Source organism: Astyanax mexicanus, chromosome 4 (genome assembly GCF_023375975.1).
Source record: "Astyanax mexicanus isolate ESR-SI-001 chromosome 4, AstMex3_surface, whole genome shotgun sequence".
Taxonomy (NCBI): domain Eukaryota; kingdom Metazoa; phylum Chordata; class Actinopteri; order Characiformes; family Acestrorhamphidae; genus Astyanax; species Astyanax mexicanus.
In genome coordinates, this window is record NC_064411.1 from 46444310 (window position 1) to 46457524 (window position 13215).

General features: G+C 39.8%; 1 protein-coding gene across 1 annotated transcript; it reads right to left on the bottom strand.

Moving 5' to 3' along the window:
- Nucleotides 1–4973: 4973 nt before the first annotated feature.
- rxfp3.2a (relaxin family peptide receptor 3.2a) lies at nt 4974–12263 on the bottom strand. The gene has a single exon (XM_007258450.4). The coding sequence runs from the start codon at nt 11910–11912 to the stop codon at nt 10674–10676; it is 1239 nt and encodes a 412-aa protein (XP_007258512.3). The 5' UTR covers nt 11913–12263; the 3' UTR covers nt 4974–10673.
- Between the last annotated feature and the right edge of the window lie 952 nt (nt 12264–13215).

The following is a 13215-nucleotide window of genomic DNA, read 5'->3' on the forward strand; positions in this document are numbered from 1 at the left end:
CTGTGACCCGGAAGGAGGAAGCTCACAGAGAACACAGACACGGGGAGTAAATGAACTCAAACGTACCTTTATTTTAAATGCCCTCCACCACACCCAAAAACAACTCAAAACATAATGCTAGCCCAGTGGGGCTCTATAGTTCAGTAGTTTCTTTAGTTTATTTTGTTTTAGCGTCTGCGCAGCCTCAGCCCTCAGCTCCCCAGTCAAAGTCCTCCCAAATGATGACGGAGGCTGAGTATATACCTGTAGTTGAGTACATGCCTGTCTCAACTGGCGGCTCAATCAGCCCTCATGCGGGCCAGCTGAGACAGGCATGGCTTTGCGCTCTGGCGTGGGGCGGACCCACAACTCCCCCGCCTCCTCATGCCACAAAATATATTGCCAAATAGTTTGTAATATCTTAATATACATTGTCCTAGTTATTTTTATTTAGTCATTCTTAGTCACTCCAAACATGTGTACAGTTTAAAGGCACAATACAATAACCACTTACTGAACCTTTAAAATTATACTTATTGCACCTTTAAACTACCTTAAACTCAGGAAATGCTTGTTAATCCACTTATTAGTTGGATAAAATGGATTGAGTGCAGAAAATCACTAAAACGTGCATTTATGAAAATCCTTCAGGACCATTGAGTTGGGACGCAGTGCTTTGAAGCAAATAAAGTTTCTCAAAGTCATGTAATTCTAGAGATTTACAGTTATTTAAGGTATCACTTTCCAAAGTGCCTCTTTATTTACTTTCAAAAGTTCCATAGCTAGTTTGCAGAGACTATCATCAGAAAGATTTTTTAAGCTTTAATAATGTTTAGACACACTAGAGAGAACTACTTTAGGAGGTATTTAAAAAGAGGAGTCTAACCCCCAGTGGACGTTTATTCTTCCAGCTTGGTACCAGGACAAATATAAGTTGGCATATCTGTCTTCCATGGGCCTTAAGGGACGGTGGGTCAATCTGAGCCATACCGTAAGATTGAAGAGCTCTTAGTACAGATCTGGCTTCGTCCGTTGCCATCAAGTATGAAGGAACTGGTCAATTTTTGGCTTTGTAGGCCAGTGTCAGGGTTTAAGTCTAATATGGGTGTTAACAGGTGGCCAGTGGAGGGTGCAATTACCACCACCCTCTTCTCAAATTAGTCAATACTCTTATAAATGAAAAATCTTGATTAATTTGACCGCAAAAAATTAAGATTTTCCATTTTGCCTCAGTCTGTCCTAAATGGGCTTTGGCCCAGAGAAGACGGTGTCATATGACTTTTTCTTCTTCTTTGCATGATCTAGCTTTAACTTGCCTTTTTTATTGCATTATTTTTTATTTGTCACTGCAATTATTGCATTTGTGTTACAGAATCAATACAACCTGTTGTTAATGCAGTGCCGCCTGAGGTCCCAAAGATCACCAGCATCCAATACTTACTGGTAGCCTTGTCCCTTGATCCTACAATGTTGTAGGTATTCAGTTGCAGTCAAAATTGTGGACACACTTTCTCATTCAATCTTTTTATTTTTGTATTGTTTTTCCTGCATTGTAAATGAATACTGAAGTAATCCAGACTAAGAAGAAACGCATAAGGAATCATGTAGGGAAATTAAAAGTGTTAAAAACTCACCAAAATACTCTGTGAAGCACTTAGGCGCTCTTAACTGGAATTAAGCTGTTAATTTACAGCTGGTAACTTTTTGAGAGTAAAAACTCTTGGTCTTCCCTTTCTTGGGGTGGTCCTGATGAGTGCCAGTTTCATCATAACGTTTCTGATGGTCTTTGTGACTGCACTTGAGGATACTTTTAAAGTTCTTGATTTTTTTTAGGCTGACTGACCTCAATTTCTTAAATGAATATCCTTTATTTACTTATTTGCGTAGTTCCATAATATTACCATAATATGGATTAGAACATTACTCAAATAGGGCTATTCACTGTATACCAACTCTACCTCTACACAACTTTACAACTGATGCTCTCAAACACATTAAGAGGCAAGAAATTCAAGTAAGTAACTCTTGATGAGTTCAGAACACCTCTCAACTGCAAGCCATTCCAGGTGACTCTACCTCAAAAAGCTGATTGATGATTTTATTATTAATCCACAATGCATAACTTGAGTACAAGCTGTACTGCCCACCTCTACTGACAAAGCATTTCAGGTCAGAGATGAGCCATGTCGTTGAAAGCAAGCGATTTATGGAAAAACAACACTGACTTGCCATAATGACAGCAAAATGTCAAACATGCACCTCTTTCCTGCAGGGAGCAGTTTATAAAAGTAGTGCTGAAAGGCTGTGCACTGGAGTGACTCTGTGATATTTTATTGAACGTTCTGCTCCTCTGAACTTCTTGTACAGGCCGGTAGTTTCCACTCAACCTCTTAAAGCGAATGACAGCAGTAAATGTACAGAGAAGAGCAGAAGTGATCAGCCTTTTAAGGTTAAAGTCATCAGTTATGCAGAACATCTGGAAATCATTTACACATTACAGGTGATTTGTTGAATAAATTAGCAAAATTAATTGATCACAATGAGAGTTTAGCTGTGTTTAGAACCTGGGTGTTGTGTGCAAGAGTACAAACATAATATGTAGGTAGACTAATAGAAAGAGATTGTCAATGGAATTGGAGCAGATTACTGCGTTTTTCTGTGTTTCTCAGAGTTTCTTCATCTGGTCTCTTCATGCAGTGCTGGTGCTTGAACCTTAGAACATTTTCAGTGTTTTCTTAGTCAATACGAAACTTACGAAACTTATTTTTCAAGCCGTTGTTTTTTTAGAGTAATGAAAGCTCTGGGAAATATTAAGAGATCATTTCAGTTTCTGAATTATTTTATCTGATTGTGCTGTTTATAGGTTTATGTTTGATTAAAATGAACATTGTTGTTTTATTCTGCAAACTATGGACAACATTTCTCCCAAATTCCAATTAAACAAATATTGTCATTTAGAGCATTTATTTGCAGAAAATGAGAAATGGCTGAAATAACAATAAAGATGCTGAGCTTTCAGACCTCAAATAATGCAAAGAAATCAAGTTCATATTCATAACATTTTATGAGTTCAGAAATCAATATTTGCTGGAATAACCCTGGTTTTTAATTACAGTTTTCATGCACCTTGGGATGTTTTCCTCCACCAGTCTTACACACTGGTTTTGGATAACTTTGCCAGGAAGCATCACAGTGCACTCGGAGGAAAGTGCAGTGACTCGGTTCTGATACATCAGCTCACAGACGCCTTGTGCTGATCGACATCATCCTTTGTAGTGATGAGGGGAGAGAGCACAATTTACCCACCCAGAGAGAGCAAGGCCAATTGTGCTCTCTCAGGGCTCCGGTAGCTGACGGCAAGCTACATGAAGGGGAATGATTTAATTCATTTAAAACGCATTTTTAAGTTGGTGAAATGATCTACCCTACTTATCTAAAATATGATTAATTGAGACTACATAATGAATGTGATTGCAATTCTCATTGCTTTGGCATCATGGATTTTGATGTGTCCTTTCTTGGTTCCATTTCCTTTGCTCCTGTTACAGTCCTGTCCCACTACTTAGCACTTAGAGTTTTAACACAGCCATTCTAATCCCTTTTTTCTTCTTTCCTTCTTTCTGTTTTCTCTCTCTTTCTCTCTCTATCACATGTACTGAGATGAGCATGTGCCCATCACCTACTCACACTCAGAACTCAGAACCTGTTTCTGCACCAGCTATAGATGCTCATTATCTTTCTGTACTGTTCTTTCTGTTCTGTCATTTATTTGTGCTGTCCTTGTCGACTGGAGGAGGATGGGTTCCACTTATTGAGTCTTGGCCTCAAGGTTCCTTTCTCCTAATATGAGGGAATTTTTCCTTGCCACTGTTGCCAACACCACCGTGGTGCTTATTTAAGAGAGAGGCTTAGACCTGTATCTGAAGCTACTTTGTGAAAACATTTGTTGTAAAAAGTGATATATAACCTTAAAAATCTGACTTATGTCTGTCTTTCATTCTTTATTTTAGTGTTTTTTTTTTATCATTTTTTTTTTTTTTTTACCAGAGGAGGATGTGTTTCCCTGTCATATCTTGGTTCCTCTCATAGTCTCCACCTCTTGCTCTGGGCAAGTTCCTCCTTGCTGCTGTTGCCTCTGGCTTAATCATCAGGGGTTCAAACCTGGATCTCTGAAAATTGGCTTTGTGGCAATGCCTGCTGTTAAAACCAGCATTTAAATAAACTTGCCTTGAGTAAAGTTTCAATGCAGATGTTGAAATTATTCAGTAAGTAATTTGTATTCAGAAAGAGTAATTTGTTAGCTTTTTAAGGCACATTCTATCTTTCCTAAGTAACAAAATGTTCTAATAAATGATTGCTAATTTCATACATTTTCTCCCTATTATGTAAGACCAGCTACCCTACTAGCTACCCTACTCTACTAGTTAGGAAAGTGCCAGATTCCCAGCTATGATACATCAGCTATCAGCCATCTTCACATACAGAGAGAGCAAGGCCAAGTGTGCTCTCTCAGACTCTGGCTGCTGATGGTGAGCAGCATGATCTGGAATTTGAACCAGTGAGCCTCGAATCATAGTGACTCCTCTGCCTTAGTCCAGTGGACCACTCAGAACCTGTAACAAATCCTTTACTTGGGTATGGAAAAGGGCTAATGGGATAACCAAGCTCTCAGAAGTAGATAACACATTTTTAAATACTGAATCATGGTTAATGTAATGCATTGTGCTGTCAACCTGTATTTTCTTTAGCATAGCTGAAAGATTAAGCATTAATACACTCGAGGTTCATGCTATAATGTGTAATATTGGCACTGCTGCTGCAGGCTGAGTGCTGTAGAACAGCACAGCAGTGCCAATATTACATCACTTTTAGGGTGATGTCAGTCAGCATGAGGCGTCTGTGAGCTGATGTATTTAGAACAGAGTCGCTGCGCTTTCCTCCGATGTGTCGGAAAAGGCATGTGCTATTTTTTTCCCCTTCTTGTGTAAAAGTTGAGTAGCAGCTGAACGTGTGGGACAATTGGCCTGGCTAAATTAAAAGACAATGGGGGAAAAAATAGAAATAAATGATTAAAACAAACTACTCAGAGAATTCATTATTTTAGATAGTTAACTATTTCCGATATAAAACAAAACAGAGTGAACATGCTTCAAAAATACTGCTTTATTTACACATAATCATCATTTTTTAAATCCAGTATGCACTGAAATAAAGAACAGGCTGTAGAAGTTTTTTTATATGAAGAGCAGCTCAGTGGTAAGAGGTGCTGCCGAGTCGATCATGACACTGTGTTTTCCCTGCAGGAATTACAGTCTAATTTGTGATAATGAATCGATTAGAACGCATGCAGCAAGCCGGAGCTGTTAGAGCTGCATTAAATATTCCGTCCAGAATGCTCTTCACCAGAAGAGGGGCTGAGCAGTGAAGTGGGGCTAGTAGTGTGTGTGTGTGTGTGTGTGTGTGTGTGTGTGTAAGATTTAATTGACCTCGGTTTTAATATCGTATGTAATGAATGCATTTTCTGAAGGAGGCTGTAGACTAAAGTTCAGCTCCTCCTGACTGCATATCATCTCACTCACACGTGTTCTAAAAATAAGCCTAATGAAATCTGAATATTGGTGAGGTGGATTTGATAAATCTGGAAATGGGGACTTATTATTTTAATATGTGTGTGACATTCAGAGCTCCATACACTTAATACACATTAATGACCAGGAATATGCTGAAAAAATTCCACTGCACACTTTAGTTTATCTTAATTGATTAAAATTAATTGCCTTGGTTTTACTTGTTGCTTCACATTTGGGTCAATAACAATATAACATGTCTAATTATGTCACTATGTAACAACATATAGAGTAAACAACATTTACTCTGAATGAATACAATATTAAACATATGGAGGAATGTTAACCTTCTCTTTAAATTCATTCAATCACTTTTTTGTACAGTAGTTATACAGTTATTTTATATGTGTGTGGTGGGTTTCTTGCCATGTCCACAGAGCTGCCTGGTTAACCGTCTTGAGATCCTGCATCCTCATATGGGGACATTACATTTCTGCTTCTCTGCATCATAAAACTTATAAAATCTTTTAAAACGTTTTAAACCCATTGGCCTCACATGGAGAGTGTCCTCATACATAGCATCTAGTGGCCACATGAATACATTACACTCAATTGATTGAAATCAAGATGTCTACAGCCAGGCCAGACAGAAACATGGGCGAGATAAAAATCCTCATCCAATTTTACATTAATAATAATTTACTTATTATTATGCCTTATTTACTTTATTTATTTATTTGAAATCATATATACGTATATATTTTAATAAAATATCCATTACAATTGTTTATTTAGTTCTGTCATTGTCAGTTACTGTTGTCATTGTTATTTAGTATTTTCATGAAAAAAATCAAGCTATTTATGCTTGTAAAACAGTGGTCGGCAGTAGGCGGCCCGTCGGTCAGCTGTGGCCAGCAAGCATGAAACATCTGGCTCGTAAGGTTGTTTGAACTATAATAAACGATAATAAAAATAAATAAATAAAACGCTTCTCTGGTGAGCTTCTGTTTACCCTCCTCCCCTGTCTCTCTGACGAGCTCTGCGTGACTTTATTTTCCACCCGCCTGTTCTTGGGCTCTCTATCGCCTTATAAGGCTGTTTTTTTCCCAGCTGTGTCTCAAATCACTAGCCGGGACAGCGGTAGTGTATTGGACCGCGACCTTGACGACACAGGTTCGATTCTGTGGGAGGAGTATTGTGTTTTTTTTCCCTTTATTCTTGGGTTTACCTGCTTTGAGATCAACTGTTCTGCAACTGCAATTGGGTTCAACAACCCTCTGGGCGGGAGAGCTACTAGCCTGTAACACTCTGTCACATTACACTTCATTTTCCAAAACAGATTTTTTTTTTTTGTGGCCCACCACCTAATGGTTTGGAAAATATCTGGCCCGCAAACTAAATTGCTGACCCCTGGTGTGCGAGAATTCCCTGTCCACCCTGTCATCTTGGGATAACCGACTCAATAAGAAAGTAAAAATTTGACATTCCAAACTTCATGCTGTTTACTTTTCAAGGGACTAAAGACACTTACTGCATGTTTAGTAATTAATATATATTGGTTTTGTGAGAACAGTGCATTTTGTCTGTCAAAATACTTTAAAAAATTACTCTCTAGTTATGCATATTTATAAGATTTCACAAAAATCATATTTTTCTACGGTAATCAATTTAATTTTCATCAAATGCCAGTTTTTGCTAAACCTGTTGCGCAGCATCCCATGATAAGGTAGACAAGTTGGTTTGACCTATTGTACTAGGTTTGACCTGGCTTTGCATACATTTTATATGGTTTATAATTATATTTTTCTTAAGTTAATAATCAATAATTACCTTGATATTTTACCATAACAGAAAGGACAGCTTAAGCGTTACCTAAGTTAAGTAATAAGATAAGTTAATATTATTCATTACTGAACATGCAGCAGCAACTCTGTTCAGTTTCTTAAAAAGTTTACAGTACGGTGTGAAGTTTGTGATGCCACTAATGTCAAAAATCACTTTCTTAAAGAGGCAAGTTATTCAGAGATGACAGGGGATTCCTAGTAAAATGCCTAAACTAATAAAAAACATCTTTAAAACCTTAAGGAAAATATGTGTTATTTAACGACTTTTTAAAAAAAATCATTCAATGCAACCAGGCAGCACTGCGGACATGGTAAAAACACACCCCCCCCCCACACACACACATCAAAGAAACTGTATAAATTGTGCAAAAGTAAAGTACTTAAAAGTGAAATTTAACATTCCTCTATATTTATAATAATATGGTCATTTACAGTAAATGTTAAAAGGTATTGTAGCGCTTGGAGTGATCCAGTGTGCCAGTGATGAAACCAAGCAATGGAGGATTCATTTCCTAGACCTAGTCTTGGGGCATTAATAGTGATAGTGGATGAGTGGGTTGGGTAATTGGCCTTCCAAATTGGGGTGAAAAGCTGGATAAAAAATAGAAATTATATACAATTATGCTGTTGACACAAACTGCAAGTTATATTATTATTGACCCATTAATGACCAGGCACTTGAACTACAATTTATCCGAATTTTATTCTCTTGGTTCCACCTGTTTCTGAACATTTTTGTCGTTGTTTTATCATGAAATAGTCCATTATATAAAACCACAGGTATTTCTGCATTGCCCTGTCTGAATGCAATTTTAAAAACAGTGAGTATAATGTGTTTTTATGCATATTTAAAATATCAGAACAGGGTATCTTACACCAGCATGTACAGTATACTGAATTTCCACTGGGGTCCTGCTTCATGAGGGCCCTAGGTGACTGCTTCCTTTTGCCTGGAGCTAAATCCCCCCTAAGTGTGAAGACCTGCAGGAGGCAGTGTGCATGCGTAAGAGCTGAGTGTTGATACGGCATGTGCTGGGAAACATCTGTTAGAACAGGGAAAACATACAGAGCATGGGCTCTCCAACATCTGGATCTGGAAACCTCTGGATATGGCATATCTCTCTAAGGTCACATGGTGTTTATTTTAATAAGGCAGGGTCATGAGGTAATATACTGAGAGTGCAAGATGATATATTGAGGCCAAAAAATGATTAATCTGAAGATGAATTAAGCATAATTAGGCGTAAATATAAATAGAGGTTGTGAGATCACATATTAATGCCATATATTTATTTATCTTGAAGACACTGGATAATACAGCTCTGGAAAAAAAACAAGAGACCACTTCAGTTTCTGAATCAGTTTCTCTTTTGCTATTTATAGGTATATGTTTGAGTAAAATGAATATTGATGTTTTATTCTATAGAATTTAGAACATTTATTTACAGAAAATGAGAAATGGCTGAAATAATGAAAACTGAGCTTTTAGACTTCAAATAATGCAAAGAAAACTAATTCATATTCACAAAGTTTTAAGAGTTCAGAAATCAATATTTGCTGGAACAACCCTGTTTTTTAATTACAGTTCTGCATCTTGCATCTTGGCATGTTCTCCTCCACCAGTCTTACACACTGCTTTTGGATAACTTTATGCCACTACTGGTGCAAGAATTCAAGCAGTTCAGTTTGGTTTGATGGCTTGTGATCATCCATCTTCCTCTTGATTATATTCCAGAGGTTTTTTTAATTTGGGCAATTTGGTAAAATCAAAGAAAGTTATCATTTTTAAGCGGTCTCTTCCTAAATTTTCCAGAGCTGTATATTGAGCCTGAAGTATGGTATATTTATTCAACCGTCATTGATGTCACAAAAGATTATACAGTATATCAATATCAAGAAAAAATATTTTAATTTAATTATTTTTATTGTTATCATTGTATGATAACCCTTACAGATTAATTTCTAGAGGGCTAATAAAATGCAGTATATTGATGCCACAATTGAATGTATTGATTCCTAACACTAAAATACTGAAGCTAAAACAAGGAAATGTACTGTATATACAGATGACAAATGAAAATATTGAGGCTTTGAGTAAAAAAAATGAGGCTACAAATGAATACATTGAGAGTGCACGTTCCTTGAGGCTATTATAAAATATATTGATGTCACAAATTAGAATATTTATGTCACTTAAGAATTCATTGAGGGCACAAAAATATATATTTAGGGCAAAGTTTTAAATTGATGCCACCAACTAAATTAATTGAGGCCCAAAGAGAATAAACTGATAAATTGAGTTCTTGGTTCCACAAGATACACATGATAAACTATTAAGACTAATATTAAGTTCTTGAGATCACAAGAAAATAAATTGAGGCCAAAATTAATATATTACTGAGACCACAAAATAATATATTGAGGTCAAAACAATATATATAAACCATAAATCAATATATTGATAATACAATAAACATATTGCTGCCATTTACTAAATTATTCATGCCACAAAAATATAATATAATGATGCCATCTATTTAAAAAACGAGACCACAAAAAAACAGATAAAGGCATGTTTTAAGGATTGCAGCTGCTGTCAAAATCCATATGTTGAAGCCAAAAGAGACCATAATAAAAAAAATAATATGTTGCTGCCACGTATTAGTGTTTATTGAGGCCACAAGATCTTACAGTTATCTCAGTATTTTATCTCAAGACCACACCTTATTAAAAATTACCCTCATGCCACCTTAGAGTTTCCAGCTTCTGATCTGAGAGGCTTCAGTGAAGCTGTAGAGCAGTAGAGTTATTTTCTCAGTAATACACAGACTTATATACTTATTATCAGTGAGGATGACTAATCTGTTCATTAGAGCCTTAAGAGCCCCGCGCGCTCCCGCTTCCTCCAGATTAGAAGAGCTCACGGAGTTTTTGGAGAGTCGGAAAGTTCCTGAATCCCAGCGCGAGCCTTCCTGTGGATTAGCCGAGATAAGCCTCTTAATATGAGTGTTCTTCTTTCTGATCACAGCGCGCGCGGGATCGGGCGTCCTCGTTAATTTCCCTATTTTCCGGCATCATTAGTGCAATAAATAAACGTAAGTGTGTGAACTTAAGGTTTGGGTCACTCCTTCTGCAGATGTGCAGTGGGATGCACTAAAACAGCTGCAAAACAAAGCCACGCCCACTTTTAACTCTGCTGCTCCTCTTGGTACTGATGCTGCTGATGCTCCTGATGCTGTTCATGCTGTTGATGCTCGATCCTTTTGGTTGGTTCCTAAAGCGTTCACAGCCCTCCATCCACCACGCGCACCACCGCCAGCCCCTGCACGGTGGTCCCACCACCACGTTGTTGCGGTGCTTCAGCCACCTTCTTGCCCCGGGACGGCACGAGCCTGGCGAGGGTGCGGGCGGACGGCAGGGCCTTGAGCAGCAGCTGCTTAAGTCCGGCGCGGTACTCGCGGCGCACGAGACAGTAGAGCACCGGGTTGAGGCAGCTGTTGGTGTGCGCGAGGCAGACGGTAAGAGGGAACGCGTAGGCCTGCGCGTTGTAGAAGGCCTTGCTGAAGGGCACGAGGTCAAACTTGATGAGCACCCCCCACAGCGTCAGCGCCTGGTTGGGCAGCCAGCACACGAAGAACGACAGCACGACCACCGTCACGGACTTGGTGACGCGCGAGTGGCGCCGGCGCCGGCTGCGCTCGCGCTCCTCGGAGCTGGGTGGCGCGCCGCTGCTCACGCGCCTCCGCAGCACGAAGCGCAGCAGCAGCAGGTAGCACGCGCAGATGATCACTAAGGGCACGAGGAATCCCAGGAGCACCTTCTGCGTCTGGTAGAGGCCGAGCAGCAGCTGCGGGTCCCAGCCGCCCGTGTCCGGGAAGCGCACGAGGCACAGCTCGTCGTCATCGGCCACGCGCGCCGTAGTGGAATAGATGGCGTGGGGGAGAGTAGCAACTAGCGCCACGAGCCAGATAGCCACGCTCGCGCGCCTCGCGCCGCTGCACGCGCTGTCCGGGGCTGTGCGCAACGACGTGGCCAGCGCGCAATAGCGCGCCACGCTCATAGCGGTGAGGAAGAAGACGCTCGCGTACATGTTCATGGTGGTCACCGAGCTCACGAGCTTGCACATGAGTTTTCCGAAGGGCCAGCGGAAGTCCAGCGCGGTGTCCACCGCCCAGAAGGGCAGCGTGAGCACGAACTGCAGGTCGGTGACCGCGAGACTCATCACGAAGCAGTTGATGGAGGAACGCCTTAAACCGTGGCGAGAGCGCAGCACGCACAGCGCGAGGACGTTACCCACCAGTCCCAGAGCGCAAACCACCAGGTACACCAGCGCGATGGCCACGCGCAGCACCGCGCTCGCGCTGTCCGCGTGCGCCTGCACGGCGGGGTCCTTGGAGAGCAGCTGGAGCCAGCAGCGCAGCGGGATGTCGCTCCGGTTCCAGGGGTCGTCTTCCCCGTCAGCGCCCAGACCCAGAGCGCACGGGCTTGAGCCGAGCGGGGATGAGCTGCTGTTCGCTTGCATCTCTCTCTCTATTTCTGTTTGTCTGGTTATTTTTCCGAAACTGATGATTTCTTGGAGTCCATGTCCCAAAAAATAGCGCCCTTTACGCAAAACCGCAAAAGAGCGCACAAAAAAACACACTGTTCACACCGAACTGAGCGCGCGAGGCTCCTCCGTCCGCTGTCTGTCACTGAACTGAGCGGTGCGCGTGGCGCGGCTCTGCGAAGAAGGTTTATAACAACCACTCGCACTGAATCAGGGGGAGGGAGAGAGAGAGGAGAGAGGAAGGGCGCGCGCCAGTGGCATCAAGATTACACTCCAGCAACAAAACATGTAATCAAACATGTTTATTAGACCCCTAACACCCCCCTGTCTTTTATATTACACACACAATAAATCACAAATTAGTTTAGCGATACATTTCTGGCTCCAGAACCATTAAAAAGGCTTATATAAGATGTTTATGTGTAAAACAAATCTTTACTAATTGGTTCTTCTTTACAGTTACTTTTAAACAGTGTAGAGAGGTGGGTGCATATTAATATAACATGACTTTTGACTTTTCCACAGCATAGTTGTTAAAGCACTGTTTAACAGTATACATTTTTAAGATTACACATATAGAGGAATGTCAGCCATTTGTGTAAATTTTATACAGTTTTCTTTGATTATAGTAATAAAATTAATGTATATTTTCTACAAGTTTTGAAGATCAAAAATAATAATAAAAGTTTCTCTCTCTCTTTTAGCTTTTTTGGTAAACAAATAACAAGCTATTTGCATGTCTGAGAATTCTCTATCTGCCCTACCATCTTGGGAAAAACCTGACCCCTTCTTGACTTCTGTGAAATTCACAACTTTCATACTGTTCACCTTTTAAAATACTGAAGACACTTGCAGCATTTTCAGCAATTATTAATATTAATTTCACCTAATATTTAGCATATTGTCTACATACTTAGCTGTCCAGCCTGTTATGGTCGACTATAGGTCACTATGCCATTGTCCATCCTTTCATTGTCTGACCTACCACCACAAGAAATAAAAAGTGAAAATAAAGAGAGTCTTAGCTGGGACATATTTCTGTGCAGTCTGAATCTTATAAATATTATTATAGTCTTACAATAAAGTCCAAATAATAATTAACCTTAGGTCAGTTTTTGAACATTATGAAAATGTTCTCCCCCATTATTTAACCTTGAAACCACTAAGCAATGCATTGCTTTGCTTGCATTTAGCATTCAGTAATACTTATGGTGTAATAAAGACTTACAGCATAATGAGTTAAAGGGAAATTATTATTATTATTATTATTATTATTATT

Coding starts and splice junctions, on each gene's coding strand:
- rxfp3.2a (XM_007258450.4), bottom strand. CDS start 11,912: ATGCAAGCGAACAGCAGCTCATCCCCGCTCGGCTCAAGCCCGTGCGCT.